General features: G+C 35.9%; 1 protein-coding gene across 1 annotated transcript; it reads left to right on the top strand.

Annotated features, from left to right (window-relative positions):
• On the top strand, positions 1–25,508 carry LOC115835057 (cilia- and flagella-associated protein 47-like). The gene is made up of 5 exons (XM_030812452.1): positions 1–77; positions 6,141–6,287; positions 7,754–7,979; positions 20,161–20,385; positions 25,439–25,508. Exons 1-5 carry the CDS (start codon positions 35–37, stop codon positions 25,506–25,508), a joined length of 711 nt encoding a protein of 236 aa, XP_030668312.1. The 5' UTR covers positions 1–34.
• Positions 25,509–26,268: the final 760 nt, after the last annotated feature.

Below are 26,268 nucleotides of genomic sequence, written 5' to 3'. Positions count from 1 at the left end.
AGCAGAAAACTGCATTCTTACTATTTACCCATATATGGCAATTCATCCGGACAAGCAAAACATTATTTTAAAGAATGGTAAGCTACGTATGACTTATTTATCCCTAACTCTCACTGTATAGGTTCTTGGCCAACATCTAGAAATAAAGTGAATTTAAAATTATCAATTGTTTATTAAACAGCTGCCTCTGATAGAAGCTGTGCTTGTCATTGAGAGTAGAATCTGTATGTCTCTTAATTCCAAAAGTTGATGATCTAGTTTGAATAGAACGATTTGGGCAAAAGACAAAATAGCAAAAACATGCAGGTGTGACAGGAGGTGTAAGGCAGTAAATGTAGGTACAGGACTATAATGCTATGCCCTTTATTCTGTAGCAGTGGGAACCTTCTGTCATTTTTTGAGTATCAGTGTTTAGAAAGAGAACAATTCTTGGGATGTGTGACGAATTAAAGTGGGACAGAGTGTGGTCATTAGACCAGCCTGGAATTGCTGCAGGGGAGATTGTGAGAGAAGCTAAGAATACTAAACAAGCTAGTGAGCAGGGAGAAATATGAAAGGCAAGAAACAGGGGAGTACATTAGAGAAAGGAGGGAGAGTGGGTAACAAAAAAAATCCCGTTTGTGTAGATCGTCAAGGTCTTAATTTTCAGTGCTGAATTAGAGGTCTTTTGTTTGTTTTTAACCAATTTTCTCATATTCTTCACTTGTTTCTTCAAATATTTACAACTCTGATGAAACATATTTAGTCTTATCCTACCTTAATTTCAGGGGATGACTCTTTTTTCTTACTATTCAGAAGAAATAGAGGCCATTATGCAGTACCACTCTGAACTTCCAAATACCCTCTTGGATTGGAACTGGATTGTGACAAGCAAGTCACAAGCATGTATCGTGACTCTTTTTACTGGTCACAAAGCTGGGAGCCAGGGCTCTCTTGCCTTAACTCATTCCTTTATCTGAATCCCTTTACCCAGGTACCTTTCTCAATCAAGTAACCTTGCTTATCTTTTCATTTCTGCCTCCCTCTTAGCTGCTTTGAGTGAGCATCTAGGAAGACAGTAGAAAGGAGAAAGGAGACTATATTTTCTTGGTGGCCAGCAGGCTCATTCCCAAAGAGCAAAAATGGTAGCTTCAGGCCATGCATTCCTTATTAATTCTTTCCAAATCTAACAGTAAAATAAATCACTCAACTTCCCAGGGAGAAGGAGAAAAGCAGCAGAGGAAATTAAACAATTAGAATACTTCAGCTGCCTTTAACAGGAAAAAAAATTCAGGGGTGAGGAAGAAGAATTTATCCATTATGCTGCCATTACTAAACTACTGAGCACAGCTAAGACTGTTGACTATTCTCTTTCTCCATCTTCAAACTTTCTTTGGGTTTCCACATACTGTACTTCTTTTGGTCTCGTTTAACCTCTCTGACTGTTCCTTCTGAGCATCTTTCATAGATTCCTCCCTCTTCCTCTATCTGTACTTTTAAATTGTCTGTGTCAGTAGTTCTGACCCCTCTCTTCTTCCTTCCATGACTTCAGCTATAATCCATGGGCTATACCTTTAGCCTTGTTTCCTCTCAGAGATTCAGGAATTCGGAATTCAACTGTCTTCTGGATACCATTCATTGTATTCCCATAGGCACCCCCAAAACAACAGAACCCCAACTGAAGTCCTCTCTCTGACATTTTTTTCTCTATATACCCCATCTCTATGTTTGTACCTATAGTCCATACAGGTGCCAAATCCGGAAACCTGAGTGCCATCATTGGCAGTGTCTTCTGTCTCACACTCCACTTCCAGTCAGCCAATTCCTGTCCCTTTTGCTGCCTACATATTTATCAAATCCATTCACTTTTCTCCCTCTCCACTGCCATTACAAACATTCAAGCTGCCATAATACCTTTCCAGGATTGTTGCACGGGTTTCTAAGCTGTTCTCCTTCCTCCCACAGTGGTCTCCCCTTTCACATACCTACCCTTACACAATGGCCACGGTGATATTTACAAACTGAAAATTCATTCTTTAATTCCCAGGTGTAAAATCTTTCCATAGAATATCATTGCTAGGTGGATGAAGCCTACAAGACCACACATGTTAGCAAGTGGCTTAGTTGTCATTTCTGGATATTTTTCCCTTTGTGCTCAAGCCACATTAATCTTCTGCAAGTTCTTTGAGCATCTTGATTTTACTGATATTCTTTCTTATGACTGGAGCATTTTACCCATGACACCGTACACAGTTATAGAAGATCCCTGCCTCTGCATGCAAAAATTATGTGTTTCTCTGGCGTATCCTCATAGCTCTGTGCAATTCTTCTGTCATAGCCCTTACTACATTTTGACTTAACCTGCCTATTATCAGTGTCTTTTTCTAAATGTTGCTATCTATAAAGTCTGTGAGAGTAGGAATCACCTCTCTCTTTTTCACCCTTGTGTCGATAGTGCCTCACACAGTGTTTAGCAGATAAAACGTATTTATTCAGTATTGTAAAATGGATTACTTGAATCATAAACCATCAGGAAGGCATCTTTTAGCTATGTATTTTCATAAAAGAATGGGTTATATGTGAAATAGCATATTCTGAACACCAAAAAATTATTTTAAAGCAATTTATGGAATAATGCAATTGGCAGAGTGGAGATATATAGGGAGATATAGATATCTCAAAATTTTAACACACATTGTCAAAATTTAAAGGTTTTTTTTGGCCGGATGCAGTGGCTCACGCCTGTAATCTCAGCACTTTTGGGGGCTGAAGCAAGCAGATCACAAGGTCAAGAGATCGAGACCATCCTGGCCAACATGGTGAAATCCCATCTCTACTAAAAATACAAAAATTAGCTGGGCATGGTGGCACGTGCCTGTAATCTGAGCTACTCGGGAAGCTGAGGCAGGAGAACCGCTTGAACCCAGGAGGCAGAGGTTGCAGTGAGCCAAGATCATGCCACTGCACTCCAGCCTGGTGACACAGCGAGACTCCTCAATTAAAAAAAAAAAAAGATTTTTTTGACTAATATTGACATAATATTTTTATATTCGACTGTACTTCCAGGGGGAGGATTTCAGATTATACAACATAATAGTTATGAAGAGTCACACAAACTGGATGATGGCAATTCTCATTTGTGTTCTAACCACACTATTATGCCATATGATTTTATCGTTTATTCTCAAATCTTCAAATTTACCATCTTTTATTAAGCAAAATGTGCATGACAGAACAGTAACAGAATACTGATAATATCTGTTTTACCTATTTAAAAGGTCTTTTGTGAGGACCCATAAACTGCAAATACATGGAAATTATTGTTATTAATAGTATTTCATTATTATTGCTATTATCACTGTGGTTGTGATTGCATTATCATTTTTATATGCTTTATAATTTACTTCCAGAAAATAATGATTAATTACTGGGCAATAAATAATATTGTTATCTCTTTAAAATAAATAAATAAATAAAACCTTGTTAGATTATTAAGCATAAAGTCTATGTGTTAAAATAATACATCCATTTGGGGAAATATTTCAAAAGAAAGAAATTATAATTCTTAAATATCCTAAAACATCTTTAGAAATATGTATAGTCATAATTTCTAATATATATTTAATGCTTACCAGGTATATGGTGCTCTGCTAAGTGCCTTATATTTGTCCTTTAAATTAGTCCTCCCAGAAGTTCTGAGTTAGATCCCCTTATATATCTCACTCTACAAATTAAAAATCTGAATATGTAGAGAGGGTGAGCAGCTTATCCCAGGGAATTCGAATGAAATTTGAGGTCTCAGATCCCACACACTTTGGTAGTGTGTGCTAAGGTATGATGTGATCAATAAAGGTAAAATCTTAAAATATATCAAGTATATCTAAAAGTAAAGCAGTATGATTATTTTAGTATAGTTCATCTGCAAAATTCTTTTAAAAAGTGAATTATTGAGTTTAGTTGAAAGTGTATAGATATGGCTTTGCATTCCACTAGGAACTTTTTATCATTTAATGGTAAGTTAAAAACATTTAGCCTAATGCATCTACCACAAATAATTTTATCATTGAGTTCTCTGAGGCTCACTTCTGTGAAGTCTATAGTGGTGTAGCATTCTGGAAATAATGCACACCTATTGACTACAGAGTCTCAGGCAAATTCTAAATGACTCTGTTATGAAAGAGTGCAAGAAACTTAGCATATAAAAGCTCATTTATATTTGTTATTGCCTTTAATGTAATCTTCACAACAAACTCATGAGCTCAGAAACTTTGGTCTCATTTTATGGATAAATACATGTTTTAAATAATTTGTATAACATACTCACAGTTTAACTGTGAGTAGGAGTAGGCGTGCCAAGTTTTCAAATCAGATTTTTCTAACTGCAGAGTCTATGCTTTTTTGACAGAATTAGACTGAGTTAGGAGCTAGGACTTGACACCAGGGTGGGGCTTGGATGCTTGGACAATGGACCATATGGAGGACTAGCTAAAACAGAGTGCGGGCAAAATCAGCTTTCTTTTTCTTTTACCTGTTTTTTTTTTGAAACAGGGTCTCCCTCTGTCTCCCAAGCTGGAATGCAGTGGCACAATCTCGGCTCACTGCAGCCTCCACCTCCTGGATTCAAGCGATTCTCATGCCTCAGCCTTCTGAGTAGCTGGGACTATAGGCACGTGCCACCACACCTGGCTAATTTTTGTATTTTTACTAGAGATGGGGTTTCACCATGTTGGCCAGGCTGGGCTTGAACTCCTGACCGCAGGTGGTCCTCCTGCCTTGGCCTCCCAAAGTGCTGGAATTATAGGCGTGAGCCACCTCACCTGGCTGCAAAATCAGCTTTCAATCAGACATGCCTACCAGTGTGCCATGTCAATTTACCATTGCCATGGTAACATTTGGGAGTTACCGCCCCTTTACATGGCAATGATCCAAGGATTACTACCCTTTCCCTAGAAATTTCTGCATAAACCGCCCCTTAATCTGCATGCAATTAAAAATGGGAATAAATATGACTGCAAAACTGCCCTGAGCTGCTACCCTCTGCCTAGGGGTAGCCCTGCTTTCCAAGGGCAGTCATGGAGCTGTAATATTGCTGGAGGTGTAACACTGCCTCTTTAATTAAGCTATTTACTTCTACCTTTGGCTTGCCCTTGAATTCTTTCCTGGGCAAAGCCAAGAACCCTTGCAGGCTAAGGTCCACTCTGGGGCCCACCTGTCCTGCATCAAGACTATGAATATATGTAAATTGCATATGTATTTTGAGGCTTGGCCTTAGGTCACACCTACTGGCTTTTCTTCGCCAGCACTGCCTTTGGTTGGATTCAGATTTACACTGTGGCAGACCCTAATATACATATATAGCAACTGTAACTGAAATCCAGATTGAAATCTGTACAAAAATGGTATCAGTTCATAACCAAGCTGTCATATTATTACAGAGAGTTAACTAGGAAGAAATTAGTTTTTCTGGTGACTCTTTTCCTATATCTTGTTTTGAACAGCATATGTAATAATTTCATTTATTTGGATGTAGAAACATTTAAAACATTTTCATATTCTTTTTTACGCTAAAGTTGAACATTGTTCATTCTCTAATAACTTTGATGTACCATAACAATTGCCTTACCAAAAAAAATTCATTTAGTTTAGAAAATTGTAGGCCGGGTGCTGTGGCTCACGCTTGTAATCCCAGCACTTTGGGAGGCCGAGGCGGGCGGATCAAGAGGTCAGGAGATCGAGACCACGGTGAAACCCCGTCTCTACTAAAACTACAAAAAATTAGCCGGGCGTGGTGGCGGGCGCCTGTAGTCCCAGCTACTCGGAGAGGCTGAAGCAGGAGAATGGCGTGAACCCGGGAGGCGGAGCTTGCAGTGAGCCGAGATTGCGCCACTGCACTCCAGCCTGGGTGACAGAGCGAGACTCCGTCTCAAAAAAAAAAAAAAAGAAAAAGAAAATTGTATCAACTTTTGTGTTATCTTTTTCCTATTTGACATCTTATTTGATGTACAGTGGGTGTTTAGGCTTTTTTTTTTTACTTTGTCATAGATAGCTGGATACATAGATAGATACATCAATAGATAATAGATAAACTCAGGTTAAATAATGGTATAAAGAAATACGTGAATGCATGTTTTGCTTACTGTGATCCAATGTGTCGTTTGTAGATAAGAATGAATATCTTAAGAAGACTAGAGATGGTGTTTTGCCTCCCTACCAGGATGCTAAATCACCCTCTCCTGCTTCAATTAAAAAGACATACACCACTAGCAAATTCAACGATGCTGAACCTGCAAAGGGAAACTTATTTATTGGTATGTAGCAAATATATAGTGTACTTTCCAAAATTAGTCCATGACATGATCTCCTTAATATCATTTAATTTAAAAGTTAGGTTTTTACAAATTACAAGAAATTCATGAAGAAAATTGGGAATTTGTCATTAATTTTAAATGGATCATCTGTTTGGAGAGTTGTCTTCAAGGGTCAGTAGTAGAGATTCTCTAATGTTCTTGGTTCACAGCACTCTTACAGTTTCAGTATTTACTTTTCCGAATGCCAAAATGTAGCACATAGTTCCATTTATTAAATGCATTGGGACAAAAATGCAAGAGTAGTACTTATGTACTGTCTAATAGATGTTGCAGTAATATTTAACAAAAATGTTAATACCTGTGGAGGCTCTGTAAATTTACTGTGACATCTCAAGTGCTCTCTGTGCACAGTTTGGGAACTGCAGAACTAAGGACTTGTCTCTTCATTATCTAACTAACTGTAGCCAAGGTTTCCTGTCTTAGAAAGAGGTCAGCACAGATAAATATGTGAGTTTCATACTATTATTTACCATTAACTGTTCAAATATTTATTTCTCTGGATGTAGGTAATATTGAACATTTTTCTTTTTATTGAATGGACCAAACCAAGTTAAATAATATGAGGGTTTTACTGAGTATGTGATTGTGCCATTATATGGCCAGATATTTTTGGAAAAAAAGATGAAATCATTTTACATTCTTGAAAATTACTTTAACTTGAAAGTGCTTTGTTTTATTAAAGTACTTGATTTGGATAGAAAGTCATTTGGGATCTAAACCAATATTGTGTTTGTATAATTTTTACAGATGAGATTAAATTTTTTCTAATACATAATGCTAAAGATTGTCAGTACATTTTACTAATGTAATAAAAAATGAAAGATTCCACTTCAGGGAATATTTTCACATACCATTATGGCAAGAAGAAAATGTAACTTTTATGTATTGAAATCCAGCTATTGTTAAAACGTTTCTCTTAGGTCCTTAAAAGTAAATGTATTTTCATTGTTGACTTTAAGATACAGTAAATTGACTCAGAATTTCTTTGAGAGCATAGAATAATTTGTAGAATGGGTTCTATTAGTCTGCATACAAATGACAATAACTGACAGAATATTTTACTCCTGGTCAAGTAGCCCTTTTTTTTTTTTTTTTTTGAGATGGAGTCTTGCTCTGTCACCCAGGCTAGAGTGCAGTGGCGCAATCTCGGCTCACTGCAAGCTCCGCCCCCCGGGGTTCACGCCATTCTCCTGCCTCAGCCTCTCCGAGTAGCTGGGACTACAGGCGCCCGCCACCACGCCCGGCTAATTTTTTGTATTTTTAGTAGAGATGGGGTTTCACCGTGGTCTCGATCTCCTGACCTCTTGATCCGCCCGCCTCGGCCTCCCAAAGTGCTGGGATTACAAGCGTGAGCCACCGCGCCCGGCCCAAGTAGCCCTTTGTTAACAAACTAATTTGAATTTTAGGAGTGGAAGTACTGCCTGAAAATTTGCACTTGGATGAAAGTGAAACATCAAAGGAAGATGATGGATCTGTGGAAAAGGAAAAATATGAACAATTCCTTTCTCTTGAAGAAGGAACAAAGGCACACTACTTTTTTGAGAAGGTTGTAAATGCAGCACAGACCTGGTTCAGTCTCTTTGGCTGGCCTGAAGGACCCCATTCTTTTTCTATTCCAGAGACTATAAGAAGGTGAGAGTCCCATGTTTCTTTAAATTCCTTGCTTCGTATCACATCATCAAATATAATCTATTGATTGAGATTATTTTAAGTGAAATACAATATGAAATAATTTATTCTAAACTGATATATTATGAAGCATCTCATAATTTATTGTTGTTATTGCAAGAAGAGTAAAATGATGCAAACACAAATTTTTTAGTATAATGTCATCTTTAATTTCTTTTAAATATCTGATAATTTTAGGCAAGCACTGAAAATCTCTGAACCTCACCTTCCTCATCTGTGATATGAGGAAGGTTATACTATGAGTAGGAAAGCCCTTTTAATATTAGCCCTGGATCGAGATTACAGCCAGGCAGACAGGTAATGGTATTAATGAACAAGGAGGGCTCACTTTTCTTTGACTTGATTTCCTCGTTTACAGTGCATTTACTTCCCTTTTTTCATGTGTTGTTTTATTACTCAGTATGTCTAAAATAGTTCAGCTGTTTTGGTTATATCAAGTGACTTAATTCTGTTGTTAATTTAAACAGGAGTTTAGGCCTGTTACTGGTTATAATATTGTTGGTGTGATATATTCTCAGAGCTTTTCTACCTGCTTTCTCAGCAATGAGGTAACTTGCTGCAACCACGGCGGGGAGTACAGTACTCATACCTATAGTGGACTATGGGCTATTTATAGAATTTCTGCTCTATCTTCGAGTGATCTAGGTAAAACTAAGGCTACAGTTTTCCTATATGTTACCTTTTTCAGGTTTTTTAATTAATAGGACAAACCTAGCTTCTTGGAATGAATTGGCTAATATTTCATCTTTGTCCCTGCTGTGAGAAAATTAATGCAATGGACACCCTGAAAATTTGTAGTTTTCATCATAAAATCATTTGTTATTGAGATATTTTTTGGAATGTTTGGTGCATCTTCTTTCTTGAACCTGAAGATAGAGATTGTCAGAAATGCTCTTTGTTGATGTGTACCTTGGGTAATTTCACTCTTTAGAAACACCACTTCACAGCAATAAGGAAAATAACGCCCAGTTCATTTGTTGATTGCTGAGATATATATAAGTAGAATAGCAGAAGACAAAGAAATTATTTGAGGGGACTTTCGTATTTATTGATAATTCTTAGTCTGTTTTCTTTTTTATAAGGCTATGAAAATTTCAGTAAGTTAGATTTTGTCTTTTATAATAACTTTTCTTCATAAACATATTTTGGGATCTAGTTAATGAATTAGATGACTTATGGAGTTTTTTCATTTTTTTTTTTTTTTTTTTTTTTTTTTTTTTTTTTGAGACGGAGTCTTGCTCTTTCACCCAGGCCAGAGTGTAATGGCGCGATCTCGGCTCACTGCAAGCTCCGCCTCCCGGGTTCATGCCATTCTCCTGCCTCAGCCTCCCAAGTAGCTGGGACTACAGGCGCCTGCCACCGTGCCCGGCTAATGTTTTGTATTTTTAGTACAGACGGGATTTCACCGTGTTAGCCAGGATGGTCTCGATCTCCTGACCTCGTGATCCGCCCGCCTCGGCTTCCCAAAGTGCTGGGATTACAGGCGTAAGCCACCGCACCCGGCCTCAAATTTTTGAACAAATTGCAATCATATATAATTATAGGGTGCACAGCATTAATATGGTATGTATATGTACAGTGTGGAATAATTAAATCAAGATAATGAACATATTCATCATCTTAAGTATTTATCATTTATTTCTCTTGTATAATTGCAACCTTGTATCATTTGACCAACATCTCTCGGGCCCTCAACCTTCAGCCTCTGATGACTACTATTTCACTCTCAGCTTCAATGAATTCAACTTTTTTAGATAAAATGTATGAGTGAGATCATGTAATACTCATCTTTCTATGCCTGGCTTATTTCACTTAGCATAATGTCCTTCAGGTTCATCCATGTTGTCAAAAACTACTGGATTTCACTCTTTTTTAAGGCTGAAGAGTGTTACATTTTCTTTATCCATTCATCTGTTGATTGACACTTAGGTTGATTCCATATCTTGGCTATTGTGAATAATGCTGTAATAAACCTGGGAGTGATTATATCGTTTCAATGTACTGATTTCATTTACTTTAAATAGATACCCAGCATTGGGATAGGTGAATCATGTGGTAGCTTTATTTTAATGTTTTAATTTTAATTTTATATTTATTATATTTACTTATGTATTTATTTATTTTGAGATGGAGTCTCTCTCTGTCACCCAGACTGGAGTGTAGTGGCACGATCTCGGCTCACTGCAACCTCTGCTTCCCGGGCTCAAGCAGTTCTTCTGCCTCAGCCTCCCAAGTAGCTGAGACTACAGGTGCTTGCCGCCATGCCTGGCTAATTTTTGTATTTTTCAGAGACAGGGTTTCACTATGTTGACCAGGCTGGTCTAGAACTCCTGACCTCATGATCCACCTGCCTTGGCCTCCCAAAGTGCTGGGATTACAGGCATGAGCCACTGCGCCTGGCCTGTTGTTATTTTTTAATAATTTCAACTTTTATTTTAGATTCAGGGGTACATGTGCAATATACATGCATATATTGTGTGATGCTGAGGTTTGGAATACAAATAATCCTATCACCCAAATAAAGAGCACAGTACACAACAGTTAGTTTTTCGACACTTGTTTCCTTCCCTCATGTCTCCTTCTGTTCGTCCTGAGTGCCTTTTGTGGCATCTTTTTGTTCATGAGTACCCAATATTTAGGTCCCACAAGACAGAGCATGTGGTATTTGTTTTTTTTTGTTCCTGTGTTTATTCACTTAAGATAATGGTCCAGCTGCACCCATGTTGCTGCAAATGACATGATTTCATTCTTTTTTATGGTTTCGTAGTATTCCATTGTGTATATATACCACATTTTCTTTATCCAGTCCACCTTTGATGGGGAACTAGGTTGATTCTATGTCTTTGCTATTGTGAATAGTGCTGTGATGAATATACAAGTGCATATGGCTTTTTGGTAGAATGATTTATTTTCTTTTGGATATATACCCCACAATGGGATTGCTGGGTTGAATGGTATTTCTGTTTTAAGTTCTTTGAGAAATCTCCAAACTGCTTTCCACAGTAGCTGATCTTACTTGCATTCCCACCAATAGTATTTAAACATTGACTTTTTTTTCTTTATTTTTTTATTATACTTTAAGTTTTAGGGTACATGTGCACAATGTGGAGGTTTGTTACACATGTATACATGTGCCACGTTGGTGTGCTGCACCCATTAACTCGTCATTTAACATTAGGTATATCTCCTAATGCTATCCCTCCCCCATCCCCCCACCCCACAACGGGCCCCAGTGTGTGATAAACATTCACTTTTCTCTGCAGCCTCACAAACATCTCTTGTTTTTGCCTTTTTAGTAATAGCCATTCTGACTGGTATGAGATGGTATCTCACTGTGATGTTGATTTGCATTTCTCTGATGTTTAGTAATGTTGAGCACTTTTTCATATGTTTGTTGGCCAGTTATATATCTCCTTTTGAAAAGTGTCTGTTTAGGTTATTTGCCCACTTTTTAATGGGGTTATTTGTTTTTTGCTTTTGAACTGTTTCAGTTCCTTATAGATTATGGATATTAGACCTTTGTCAGATGCATAGGTTGCAAATATTTGCTCCCATTCTATAGGTTGTCTGTTTACTCTGTTAATAGTTTCCTTTGCTGTGCAGAAGCCCTTGGGTTTAACTGGTCCCACTTGTCACTTTTTTCTTTTTGTTGCAATTGATTTTGAGGACTTAAACATAAATTCTTTCCCAAGGCCAATGTCCAAAATGGTGATTCCTAGGTTTTCCTCTAGAATTCTTACAGATTGGGACTTTATATTTAAGTCTTTAATCCATCTTGAGTTAATTTTTGTATATGTGAAAGTTAGGGTTCTAGTTTTAATTGTCTGCAAATGACTAGCCAAGTATCATAGTATCATTTATTGAATACGGAATCCTTTCTCCATTGCTTATTTTTGTTGACTGTGTTGAAGATTAGATGGCTGTAGTTATGCAGCTTTATTTCTGGATTCTCTATTCTGTTCTGTTGGTCTTTGTGTCTGTTTTTGTGCCAGTACCATCCAATTTTGGTTCCTGTAGCCTTATAGTACAGTTTGAAGTCAGGTAACACAGCACCTCCAGCTTTTTTTTTTTTTTTTTTTTTTTGCTCAGGAGTCATTTGGTTATTTGGGCTTATTTTTGGTTACATATGAATTTTAGAAAAGTTTTTATAATTCTTTGAAAAATAGCATTGGTAATGTGGTAGAAATAGCATTGAATCTGTAGATTGCTTTGGGCAGTAAGTCCATTTTAACTATATTGATTCTTCCAATCAGTGAGCATAAAATGTTTTTCCATTTGTTTATGTCATCTACAGTTTCTTTCAGCAGTGTTTTATAGATCTCCTTGTATAGATCTTTCACCCCCTTGGTCAGATGTATTATTAGGTATTTTATTTTTCTGTGGCTATTGTAAATAGGACTGCCTTCTTGATTTGGCTCTCAGTATGAACATTATTGGTGTATAGAAATGCTACCAATTTTCATACATTGATTTTTTATCTTGAAACTTTGCTGAAGTCATTTATCAGTTACAGCAAATCTCTGGGATGCAGCAAAAACATTGTTAAGAGGAAAGTTTATAATGCTAAACACCTACCTCAAAAATTAGAAAGATTCCAAATTGCTGGGTGCAATGGCTCATACCTGTAATTCTAGCACTTTGGGAGGCTGAGGTGGGTGGATTGCCAGAGGTCGTGAGTTCGAGACAAGCCTCGCCAACATGCTGAAACCCCATCTCTACAAAAATACAAAAAATTTAGTCAAGCATGGTGGCACACTCCTATAGTCTCAGCTACAAGGGAGGCTGAGACAGGAGAATTTATTGAACCCATGAGGCAGAGGTTGCAGTGAGCTGAGATCATGCCACTGCACTCCAGCCTGAATGACAGAGCAAGATTCTGTCTCAAAAAAAAAAAGAAAAAATAAAAAATCTCAAACTTCACACATTGAGGCAGTAGAAAAACTACATTTGCTGAGGAGTGCTTTACTTCCAACTATGTGGTCAATTTTGGAATAAGTGCAACGGGGTGCTGAGAAGAATGTATATTCTGTTGATTTGGGGTGGAGAGCTCTGTAGATGTCTATTAGGTCTGCTTGGTGCAGAGCTGAGTTCAATTCCTGGATATCCTTGTTAATCTTCTGTCTCGTAGATCTGTCTAATATTGACAGTGGGATGTTAAAGTCTCCCATTATTATTGCGTGAGAGTCTCAGTCTCTTTGTAGGTCACTCAGGACTTGCTTTATGAATCTGGGTGCTCCTGTATTGGGTGCATATATATTTAGGATAGTTAGCTCTTCTTGTGGAATTGATCCCTTTGCCATTATGTAATGGCCTTCTTTGTCTTTTTTGATCTTTGTTGGTTTAAAGTCTGTTTTATCAGAGACTAGGATTGCAACCCCTACTTTTTTTTTGTTTTCCATTTGCTTGGTAAATCTTCCTCCATCGCTTTATTTTGAGCCTATGTGTGTCTCTGCACATGAGATGGGTCTCCTGAATACAGCACACTGATGGGTCTTGACTCTTTATCCAATCTGCCAGTCTGTGTCTTTTAATTGGGGCATTTAGTCCATTTACATTTAAGGTTAATATTGTTATGTGTGAATTTGATCCTGTCATTATGATGTTAGCTGGTTATTTTGCATTGATGGTCTTTACAATTTGGCATGTTTTTGCAGTGGCTGGTACTGGTTGTTCCTTTCCATGTTTAGTGCTTCCTTCAGGAGCTCTTTTAGGGCAGGCCTGGTGGTGACAAAATCTCTCAGCATTTGCTTGTCTGTAAAGGATTTTATTTCTCCTTCACTTATGAAGCTTAGTTTGGCTGGATATGAAATTTGGGTTGAAAATTCTTTTCTTTAAGAATATTGAATATTGGCCCCCACTCTCTTCTGGTTTGTAGGGTTTCTGCCAAGAGATCCACTGTTAGTCTGATGGGCTTCCCTTTGTGGGTAACCTGACCTTTCTCTCTGGCTGCCCTTAGCATTTTTTCCTTCATTTCAACTTTGGTGAATCTAACAATTATGTGTCTTGGGGTTGCTCTTCTTGAGGAGTATCTTTGTGGTGTTCTCTGTATTTCCTGAATCTGAATGTTGGCCTGCCTTGCTAGGTCGAGGATGTTCTCCTGGTTAATATCCTGCAGAATGTTTTCCAACTTGGTTCCATTCTCCACATCACTTTCAGGTACAGCAGTCAAACATAGATTTGGTCTTTTCACATAATTCCATATTTCTTGGAGGCTTCGTTTATTTCTTTTTACTCTTTTTTCTCTAAACTTCTCTTCTTGTTTCATTTCATTAATTTGATCTTCAATCACCGATACCCTTTCTTCCACTTGATCGAATTGGCTACTGAAGCTTGTGCATGCATCACATAGTTCTAGTGCCATGGTTTTCAGCTCCATCTGGTTACTTAAGGTCTTCTCTACACTGTTTATTCTAGTTAGCCAATCACCTAATCTTTTGTTCAAGATTTTTAGCTTCCTTGAGATGGGTTCAAACATTCTCCTTTAGCTTGGAGAAGTTTGTTATTACTGACTTTCTGAAGCCTACTTCTGTCAAATTGTCAAAGCAACAATGGTGCTAGAAAAACTGGCTAGCCATATGTAGAAAGCTGAAACTGGATCCCTTCCTTACACCTTATACAAAAATTAATTCAAGATGGATTAAAGACGTAAATGTTAGACCTAAAACCATAAATCCCTAGAAGAAAACCTAGGCAATACCATTCAGGACATAGGCATGGGCAAGGACTTCCTGTCTAAAACACCAAAAGTAATGGCAACAAAAGCCAAAATAGACAAATGGGATCTAATTATACTAAAGAGTTTGTGCATGGGAAAAGAAACTACCATCAGAGTGTACAGGCAACCTACAGAATGGGAGAAAATTTTTGCAGTATACCCATCTGATAAAGGGCTAATATCCAGAATCTAAAAAGAACTTAAACAAATTTACAAGAAAAAAATCAAACAACCCCATCAAAAAGTGGGCAAAGGATATGAGCAGACACTTTTCAAAAGAAGACATTTATGCAGCCAACAGAGACATGAAAAAATGCTCGTCATCACTGGTCATCAGAGAAATGCAAATCAAAAGCACAGTAAGATACCATCTCACACCCGTCAGAATGGCAATCATTAAAAAGTCAGGAAACAACAGGTACTGGAGAGGATGTGGAAAAATAGAAACGCTTTTACACTGTTGGTAGGACTGTAAACTACTTCAACCATTGTGGAAGACAGTGTGGCAATTCCTCAAGGATCTAGAACTAGAAGTACCATTTGACCCAGTGATCCCATTACTGGGTATATACCCAAAGGATTATAAATCATGCTACTATAAAGACACATGCACATGTATGTTTATGACGGCACTATTCACAATAGCAAAGACTTGGAACCAACCCAAATGTCCATCAATGATAGACTGGATTAAGAAAATGTGGCACATATACACCATGGAATACTATGCAGCCACAAAAAAACGATGAGTTCATGTCCTTTGTAGGGACATGGAAGCTGGAAACCATCATTCTGAGCAAACTGTCGCAAGGACAAAAAACCAAACACCGCATGTTCTCACTCGTAGGTGGGAACTGAACAATGAGAACACTTGGACACAGGGTGGGGAACATCACACACTGGAGCCTGTCATGGGGTTGGGGGATGGGGGAGGGATAGCATTAGGAGGAATACCTAATGTAAATGACGAATTAATGGGTGCAGCAAACCAACACAGCACATGTATACATATGTAACAAACCTGCACGTTGTGCACATGCACCCTAGAACTTAAAAGTATAATTTTAAAAAAAAGAAAAACTAGGAAAACTAACCCAAAAGCTAGCAGAAGAAAATAAATTATTAAAATAAGAGCAGAACTGAATGAACTTGAAACTCAAAAATATATGCAAAGAATCAACCAAACCAAAACTTGGTTTTTTGAAAAGATAAACCAGATTGATAGACTACTAGCTAGACTAAGAAAGAAAAAAAGAGAGAATATACAAATAAGCACAATCAAAATCACTAAATGTGGCATTACAACTGATCCCACAGAAATACAAAGGATCCTAAGAGATGTTTATGAAGACTTCTGTGCATAAGAACTAGAAAATTTAGAGAATGTGGATAAATTCCTGGAAGCACACAACCTCTCAAGATTGAATCAGGAAGAAATTGAATCCCTGAACAGATCAATATTGATTTCAAAAATTAAATAAGTAATAAAAGACCTACTAACAAAAGCCATGGGCCAAAAGAATTCACAGCCAAATTCTACCAGATATACAAAGAAGAGCTGTTAACAATTATACTGATTGTATTCCAAAAAATCAAAGAGGAAAGACTACTCTCTAACACACTCTTGGAAGCCAGCATCACTGTGATACCAAAAGTTGGAAGAGACACATTGAAAAAAGAAAACTATAGGCCAATATTCCTGATGAACATAGATGTAAAAATCCTTAATAAAATAGTAGAAAACTGAATCCAGTAGCACATAAAAATGCTAATTCACCATGATCAAGTAGGCTTCATTCCTGGGATGCAAGGTTGATTCAACACACACTAATTAATCAATGTGATTCACTGCATATAAGGAATTAAAAACAAAAAGTGTGTGATCATCTCAATAGATGTGATAAAAGCCTTCAGTAATATCCAACATCCCTTCATGATAAAAAATCTCAACAGAGTCATCAGCAAAGGACCATACCTCAAAATAACAAGAGCCATCTATGACAGCCAACATCATACTGAATGGGCATAAGCTGGAACCATTTCCCTTGAGTACTAGAACAAAACATGGATGCCCACTCTGACCACTGCTATTCAAAATAGTATGAGAAGTCCTTTTCAGAGCAAGCAGACAAGAGAAAGAAACAAAAGGCATCCAAATAAAAGAAGTCTCACTTCTGTCTTCACTGATGTTATGATTTTATGCTTAGAAAACCCTAGTTTAATTTTTATTTTTTTGAGGAACCTCCATAATGTTTCCTGTATCACTGTACTAATTTACCTTCCTACCAGAAGTGTGCAAGGGTTCCCTTTTCTCTGCATCTTCTCCAAAACTTGTTATTGTTCATATTTCTTATAAGTCAATCTAACAGGCATGAGATAATATCTCACTGGGATTTTAATTTGCACTTCCTTTATAATTAATGACTTTGGGCATCAGTCTGTTTTCAGTTCCTAGAAGCCCTTAGGTATTATTTCTTTTTTTGCTCTTCCCAAATCACCAGAAGATAGAAGTAGCCCTTGAAATAGACAAGAAAACACAACTTATGTTTCAGAGATAATCACAGAAAATGTAGTAAATATTATAGTCTATTCTTTTCAAACTGGATGAATTGTAGAAATAACATTTTTTATAAACACCGCTGGGAAGATCTCTAAGCAACTAATCATAGAGTCATTTGAATCATACTGGAAGTCCCACTTATTCTGAGATAAGTAATTGCAGTACATATAGGTGCTATCCCAGGATTCCACTCTAGCCGGAAGCTTCCTGCAGCTGCCACATACAAATAACACATCCTAGAATGCCAGTCGGGAAGCTTAAGGAAAACTTGTTCCAAAGCTACCTATTCCATCCCAGAGCCTCTCATTTAGTATAATACTTAGAATCTTATAGAAAATCAAATCCATCCAGTAGAATGTTTTATCTTTCATAATAGGAGGATCTGAAATGAGGAAAATATTTCCTCTATGCCTTCTCATCTGTAAAAAAGGAGATAATAATACCTAACCAATACAGTTGTTGTAACATTTATGAGGTAATATATTTAATGCATGTCAGAGCAGACCTTAGGACCTAGTAAGTCTTCAGTAAATCTTAACTATTATTAATAAATTTAATTAGGATTATGTTAATATAGTTATGTATTTCTAACTTCATTAATCATATTCACCAACTCTTCTTGTACTTGGCAGTAGAGAGTCAGTTTAAAACTCACCATTTTCAAGAGAGCGCTTTTCCAAATTATGTTTTATTAATAATATTTCACCTTTCTTTGCAGGATGTTTCCCCAGCTTGATTCAGGAACATTTGACTTTTATTTGTATATATATTATATATATATATATATATGTATGTATACATATGTGCATACATACATATAGATGTTGTATACATATATGCATGTATACATGCATGTATACATGTATGTATACACATATATATTACATATATACTTATACATGTATGTATATATATACACATATATATAGCATAGCATGCTTTTCTCTTTGCAGCTCTGAGCTGCTGGCAAGCTCACTGATAAGTTTAATAGTATTAAAATGAAGTGTCACCTCCATTTCTGGGCATCCTGCCCATTCATACTGTCAACAATGTCCAACAAAGTCATAGAAACTTGACTTTAGATTCAAGCTACGTATTAAAATGAAAATGACTGTAATAACTCATTCTAGTTGTGTTCCTTGAATTCTTACTTTTGCACACCAGTATAACAATAATGAGATATTCTACAATTCTTATTTTTAAAAGAGTTTTATTTGTTAATCATTTTACTGCATGTTTGCTGGTGATAGTGATGGGTGAGCCTTTTGAATATTTTCAATCTCCAAATAGGTGATTCTCATAATTGAAAAATAAACAAAATCCTTTAACATATTAATATATATGTAAGAGCAAAATGAATATAGTTAAACTATATATAGGCAACTATGCAGTTATTAAACAATAATGATTTAATAATGTTTAATACTATTATTTTTGTTTAATTATGGTTTTTAATCAGTTAATATTTGCCTATATATTTATCAACATCATTATTCTTTTTTTGCATCATTAGTCTTGCAGGTAGGATGATTTTCATTTTCTCAAATGTTGCAGTATGAATACTATTCTATGACCTATATTTCGTTGCAGTAATTTTGTTTTTATTTGATTTAATCTACTGTTAGGCTCATCCATTGATTTCTTAATTTTATTTATTCAGATTTTTATTTGTGAATGCTCCTTTAGTCAAATTTTGTATAATTTATTGTTCCATGGCAAAATTATCAATTTTGAACATAGTACATATGGTTAGTTTAAAACCTGTGTCTTACAACTATAATACCTGGGATCCTTGGGTATCTACTTTTATTGCTTATTGTTCCTTTTAATTTGCATTAATCTTGACCAATAGTGGTGTTAATTTTCTCCATAAAATATTTGTTTCTTTGCTGGTAACTTCAGGATACACTAGCTCTATCATACCCATTACTTATGAGGAAACTAAGGAACAGAAAAGTCAAGTAACTTTTATAATGTCATGCAATAAGTGGAAGAGCCATGTTTTGAGCAGTGGTAGTCTATTTCCTGCCCAGTGGAATGTATTTTCTTCTGTGTGAACTTCCTATCTACCAAAGTGGGTAACTGCCATTCAAAATGGCCTCGGGTACTTATTTGTCAATCTAAGCAAGTGATACATCTGTGATTCTCATTGCTAACAATTAGACAATGCGGTGTGAGATATTTAATAAATTATAGACAGCAAGAATAGTGGTAATTTTTAACTTCATTAAAAGTCAGTATGCATCACAACCTTGTGCATTATTACTAGGAATTAGAGATTGCAGTATCTTATTTAAAGAACTGTGGGCTTTATCTTTAAAATGAAAATCCCTGCTTATTAAGCCAATGTGCAGGATTTGCCCTTCTAAGCATTAAAATACAAATACTGAGAAAATGCGTGTAAATTATTTTTGTATATACATGTGTGATAAACATTTGAAATCTATCTTGGAAACTATTATAGACCTTATTATCTCCAATTTATATCATGCAAAATTGAGCTCAGTGAGTTTAGATAGCTTGCCATACTCACTCAGCTAGTGGGTGTTGGGTTTAAATTCAATCTCTATTCTGTTTCTCAAGATCCAATCTATTCATAATCTAATACTTCAGATTTGACAGTTGCAACATTAGATAATTATGTGTATTTAAATGAGATGCTGGAAAGCTATGATAATATTTAACAAATCTTTTTTGACCAACAAATGGTAGCCTAGTGAAGTGTATTATGGAGTTTCTTACTTAGTTGATTTTAATAGAGTTTAATTTAGTCATTGAATTTAACATGTTTTTTTCCCCATACTATAACATTTTGAGACTGTTTTTAATTTAAAGTCTTTTTCTCATAGGGATGTATATAAAATGCAATTCTACTCATCAACCTCGCCACCCCAAAAGTTTTCCAGACAGAATGACTTTTCCAAATATAATAAGACCATTTATGATGTGCTGCTCCATTTGAGTGGAAAAATGCCACCTGGAATTAATTCAAGTCAATCTTTACCTGTAGATAACCACGAAAAAAGGGTAATTCAACTCCATTTGCAACATTCCTCACTTCTGGACTTTCTCAAGTAAGTGCCTGGATGTTCTCATATAAGCACGTAACTCTGGCTTGGATAGTTAGACAAATGAGCACATAGACAGACTTTGATATTATTTTTCTTTTTAACCAAATACACACACACACACACACACACACAGACACATATATGTATGGTAAAGTATATATATCTCACACATTTTGAAAAATATATAATGCTTAATAGCCAATAAGCATTTTATGATGTATTGGATTTTTAATCTAAGGCAATCATTCTTATACTTTATCATGCATCAAAATCACTGAGAGCGTCTGTTAAAACGACAGTTTACTGACCCTTACCCATTGAGTTTTTCAAAGTTAATTTTCATTTATAACAAGTTTCAAGGTGATGCTGATATTTCTGATCCATTACCTCATTTTGAAAATCCTGGTCTACGGCAAATATATAAATCCATTTAGCTAAAAAGGGGTGAAACCAACAAGCTTTATTTCTCAGACTATTATTAGTATCATCTCAATTTATGGGTACTGTGGACTTTTAGTCTGCATATGTATAGTCTTTTAATATTAAAATAGTAGGCAGGCGAAAGGAATTTTAAATGGTTGATGCAAAAGAAAGGAAAAATAATTGTCATAATATCTGTGTTCCTCTGCAAAGATTAAATGGCAAGTCGCCAAGAAATGGAAAAACAATGTACATTTACATTCTGAGAAGAGTACTGGTGAATTTACATTGCTTCTTTAGCCTGCGCTTGCAACATCCATGTACACTGAAACATCCCACATCCATAGGCAGTAATTCATTTAGCATTGAGTTGAACATGTTATTACTCCCTCTTCCATGCTCCTATACAATTAAAATGGCATTTATTACTTGTAACTATTTATGTAATATGGTTAATATATTTTTAGGTATATTATTGTGATTTTCTCTTTTGCTTCTTTGTTTATGGAATCTGCTCCACAGTTGCTCAGAGATGTTCATCTGTCCTAGCAGGAATAGAGATGCAGGGCAAGAATACTCTTACAGCAGGAATACAAATTAAAGATTTGACATTCAGTTTTTTATTTCCAAATCAGGATTTTTAGTCCTTAGTGGTACTACGTATTAAAACTTTGACATATTACTTAAAATATTTCCTTTCAATGCTTAGGCTCTCAATATCATGGTAATAAGGCAAGATTGGCTTGGTTCCTTGTGGATTACAAGGTAGCTAGAAGTTTCTAAATCACTTAAGGTGGCTGAATCAAGATCCAGGCAGCTTGTCATGGTGGTTTCCGTGTTGGGATGTTAGAGGGACCCCACTGGAGAGGCAGAAGAGTGGCAGTTGTCTGGCCCTGATGCCACAATAGGAATGACAAATATATGAGGACTAGGGAGTGGCTGAGTCAGTTATAGGAGACCTCTTGGTCCTTGACGGGCATAAGGGCAGAGACAGAAGATCCCCATCTCAGACATCAGCAGCATATGCCCACATGACACAGACATTTCAGGCCAAGAAGAGGCACAGCAAAAAAAGAACAAGTATCCAGAAATGCAGTCACCCACCTTCACGTACAAATATAGGAGTCCCTCTCCCTATCTCGTGTAAGCCCAAATCCAGCATGGATGATCCTAATTCTGAGAGTTCTTATACAATGTGAGGAACCCTTCTATATAAAATAGCAAATGAAAAATACAAATATTAGATACATGGCTTTAGAAGGTAATCATGAAAGTAAAAAAACATGAAGCTAAAATGGTATTTATTTGACAATGCTATGTATTTGACAATGAGTCTACCTTTTCTCAGGTGCCATCTGGCATGGATAGGCAGGGGTGAAATTTTGACTGTTAATCACAAATAACAGAATTTCTGTAAAGAGATTCTTTGGGTAGAAGACCTAAAGATACATGGAGATGCAATTTTGCATTTTCTCTGTATCCTTCTGCACTCAATCTAGATGGGAGAATGAGAACGGTTATATCAGTTAAGGAAATAACACAGCTGTGTGGAATTTTGTAAATCACTTTCAACTCCACTGACTTATCCCTGAGTCGGTGAATCCCACAAATCTGTGAGCAACTTAAGGGCAGAAACCACATCTCATTCATCTGGAATTTCTAACACCCAGCATCACTGGGGAATGGGGCTGATGTTCATTACATATTTATTTTTTAACATTTTCTTTCACAGATATTTACCTTTTGAATTTGTGTGGTATAAGGAATAAAACATGGAAATTGCATTGCAGGACATTTATATAAGAATGAAGAAAATGCTGTGAAATATAAAAAGTGGTAAAAGAAAGGGTGAAAAATTTTCATTCCAGGAAGGAGAGTGTAACAAATGAGAGGGTCAAGTTGGAGCAAACAACGTAAATTTTTTTTCTCAGAGTTCTGGATTCTAGAAGTGCAAGATCAAGGTATTGTCAGGGTTGGTTTCTTCCGAGGCTTCTCTAGTTGCTGGCAGATAAACTCTTCTTGTTGTGTCCTCACGCGGTTTTTCCTCTGTGTACCATTTCCCTGGTGTCTTTCTGTGTATTCAAATGTCATCTTCTTATAAAGACACAAGCCAAACTGGATTTGATACCACTCTAATTACATCATTTTACATTAGTTATCTTTTTAAAGCCCCTAACTCCAAATACAGTCACATTCTGAAGTACTGAAATTTAGGGTTTCAACATATGAACTTTGTGGAGGGGTATAATTTAGACCATGGCAATACCATATGTGTTATATTATGAAACAATATTCTGTAATTGGATGTTATATTTTATAATAAATTTTGTATGGATATATTTGCAGTAATATATTTCTTGTCGTTTGTGTCTGGTATGGACTGAATTGTGCCCCATCCCAAATTCATATGTTGAAATCCTAACCCCTAATGTGATTTTATTTGGAGATAAGGCCTTTAAGGATGTTATTAAGGTTAAATGTAGGGCCCTAATCCAATATGATGGATGTCCTTTAAAGAAGAGGAAGAGATGCCAGATCTCTCTCTCTCTCTCTCTCCTCTCTCTCTCTCTCTCTTTCTCATTATAGAGAAAATGTTATATGAGTACACAGTGGGCAGATGGCCATCTAAACGCCAGGAAAAGAGACCTCACCTAAAACCAAATTTTTGGCACCTTAATCTCGAACTTAGAGCATCCAGAATGGTGAAAGAATAAATGCGTTGTTTGAGCCACTTATCCTGCGGTATTTTCTTACGGCAGCTTGAGCTTACCAATATCATATCTAACATCCTTTGATACAATTTCACTTGTTTATAGTTATTATCATTTTATGATGTAATAATTTTCATTGAAAATAATAAAATTTTTAAAAATTTATAATTTGTGTAGTATAAAACTAAAACAGACGCAGAATATCAACATCTTCTGCCGTACTTTGTAACTAAGAAGTAGACCATCAGAAGAATATAAAGCTATTATAACTCTTATTTTTAAATTCCATTGAGTTTTTAAATAGTTAATTCACCAAAATAAATACACTTAGAAAAAGCAACTCACATCTCCTTATATGTAAATTTAGTTCCACTTGTGATTTTCACTTTTATCCTTAAAAATTTTATATCCTGGGCTGTGTGCGATGGCTCACGCATGTAATCCCAGCACTTTGGGAGGCCGAGGCGAGTGGATTACACAAGGTCAGGAGTTTGAGACCAGCCTGGCCAACATGGTGAAATCCCGTCTCTACTAAAAACACAGAAAATTAGCTGAGCCCTGTGGTGGGCGCCAGTAATCCCAACTACTCAGGAGGCTGAGGCAGGAGAATCACTTGAACCTGGGAGGCAGAGGTTGCAGCGAGCCAAGATCACACCACTGTACTCCAGCCTGGGCAACAAGAGCAAAACTCCATCTCAAAAAATAAAAAACCTGCACATTGTGCACATGTACCCTAAAACTTAAAGTACCCTAAAAAAAATACATGTATTTCAACTCAACTTTTTGTTTCATCTGCTATGTTTTAAAAATTATAAGACAACTAGATTAAAGCATGAAACTAAAATTGCCAACAAAAAAAATAAAAAAAGGAAAAAAGAAAATAAAAAATTAAAGTGCTATATCCTTCTCACTTATGCATGACCATTATAGTATCTTATTTAATGGAATTGCATCTAAGAATGAAAATATTTCAAAGAAACAATCCAAGAATTAATCCTGGAAGGGTGCACTGAACTGGGTTGAAGGAACATGGCTTTCGAATCATGCAGATATAGGCTTATATTCCAACTCTTCTGTACTCCTGTGACCTTGCACAAGTTACTTCACCTGTTTTAGCTCTAAGTTCAGTATGTAAAATTAAGGGTGATAATTCCATAACTAACTTGGTTGTTAGAAGAATTACATCAGGGAAATAACTAACGGATGCTAGGCTTAATACTGGAGTGGCAGAATAATCTGTACAACAAATCCCCATGATACAAGTTTGCCTATATAACAAACCTGCATATGTACTATTGAACTTAACATTTAAATAAAAGAGAATTAGAAATAATATAATGTGAATCACATGACATATAGTAGATTGTTATTGTTATTGTTGTTAAATGAAATGAATTATGGCCTAAGGCTTTCACAGGCTTAGATGTTTCCTTAAACTATTCCAATATAGTAACCACTAGTGACATACTGAAACTGATTCTTGTGATATCACTATCACTGAAATGGAATATTTATTTTAAAAATCCACTTTATGAGTAATAAGTGTTGACATAAAAATGTCAGAAAGCCAGTATTTATCAATTATACCCTCACATTTATTAGACTGAAATGGAAACTTTATTTAAATTTTAATAAGTTTATAATAGAAAGCACATAGCTTTTAATTTTACCACTTCCTACTTTTGGTCATCAATAATTGATTCAATAAGGCAAGTGCTCTAATTCAGTAAGTCCAAAACCTGAATGCATTTTTTTCAGAAAGCTAGTTTTACTCTGAAAATATAATAAATATTAACTGTGAGCAAAAGAAGGAGGCTTACATACTTAAGTCAATCCTGATTGTATGTATATAATGGAAATCAAACAACTTTGTGACAGCATCATTAAACTCTATGGAACTTGCAATCGTTGTGTTATTCTTGTAGAATTCTTTTTGGCACAGCTCCCAGTAGTGTTGACATTAACATGGGTCATTTGTGTTATGACATTTTATGATGTGAGGATGCAGGTATGGAAGAATAATTTTGACATTAAAGCCACACCATTCAGATTTATTTGCTCTTTATCTGCAAATACATGCCTATCAGGATATGTTGACTGTGATAAAATGACTTAACATTTAGAAAGTGACAGTATGGTTAATAAAATTGGGTCATTAATTCAAGATATGTGCATATGTTTCATCATGGAAATATATGTATTCAAATGCAAAATAATCATAAATGTTATCAGCTTCCCCATTTAAATTTGATAATACTGTAGGTAAGAACTTTTGTACACGTGAAATATCTACTCTGCAATAAATGAGCAGCTTATGTTTAGGGATTAAGCTAGAATTTTTTGAGAAACAAATTTTTGGAGATTAAGTTTAGCATTTAATAACTAATTGCACCTAATTATGTTTTGATCCACCCAATGCGAACTTGGAAAAAATATTCAAATAGAAAACCTAGTATGTAAAAGTTTAATCACATCAATTAGGAAAGTCAACTCTTTATAAAACTACTGACAAGATGTAAAATCTACTGATAAGACATAAAGGTAAATATTGTCTTATGCACTGATGAAGTTAGGCGTTGAGGTGGATTCAAAATGAAAAGAATAAAACAAGTCTTCATAACAATCTCAGCCTTTAAAATGAAAAAAATTCATTTTTCTTGTCCTCAATTTTACCTAGGGTTTACTCTCTGGTGGACACTTTGGAATACTCAAATAAATAGCACGTAGGCTCCCTCCTGAAGAAGCTCCCATTTTA

Source organism: Nomascus leucogenys, chromosome 5, assembly GCF_006542625.1.
Source record: "Nomascus leucogenys isolate Asia chromosome 5, Asia_NLE_v1, whole genome shotgun sequence".
NCBI lineage: Eukaryota > Metazoa > Chordata > Mammalia > Primates > Hylobatidae > Nomascus > Nomascus leucogenys.
Note: the sequence above shows the minus strand (reverse complement) of the source record. Positions and strands in the feature narration are given on the sequence as shown.

What these genes read in the sequence shown, in the direction of transcription:
- LOC115835057 (XM_030812452.1), top strand. Translation starts at nt 35, where the DNA reads ATGGCAATTCATCCGGACAAGCAAAACATTATTTTAAAGAATG. An exon ending in AAACATTATTTTAAAGAATG is followed by an intron (nt 78 to 6,140) that starts GTAAGCTACGTA and finishes TGTCGTTTGTAG; the next exon opens with ATAAGAATGAATATCTTAAG. An exon ending in AAAGGGAAACTTATTTATTG is followed by an intron (nt 6,288 to 7,753) that starts GTATGTAGCAAA and finishes TTTGAATTTTAG; the next exon opens with GAGTGGAAGTACTGCCTGAA.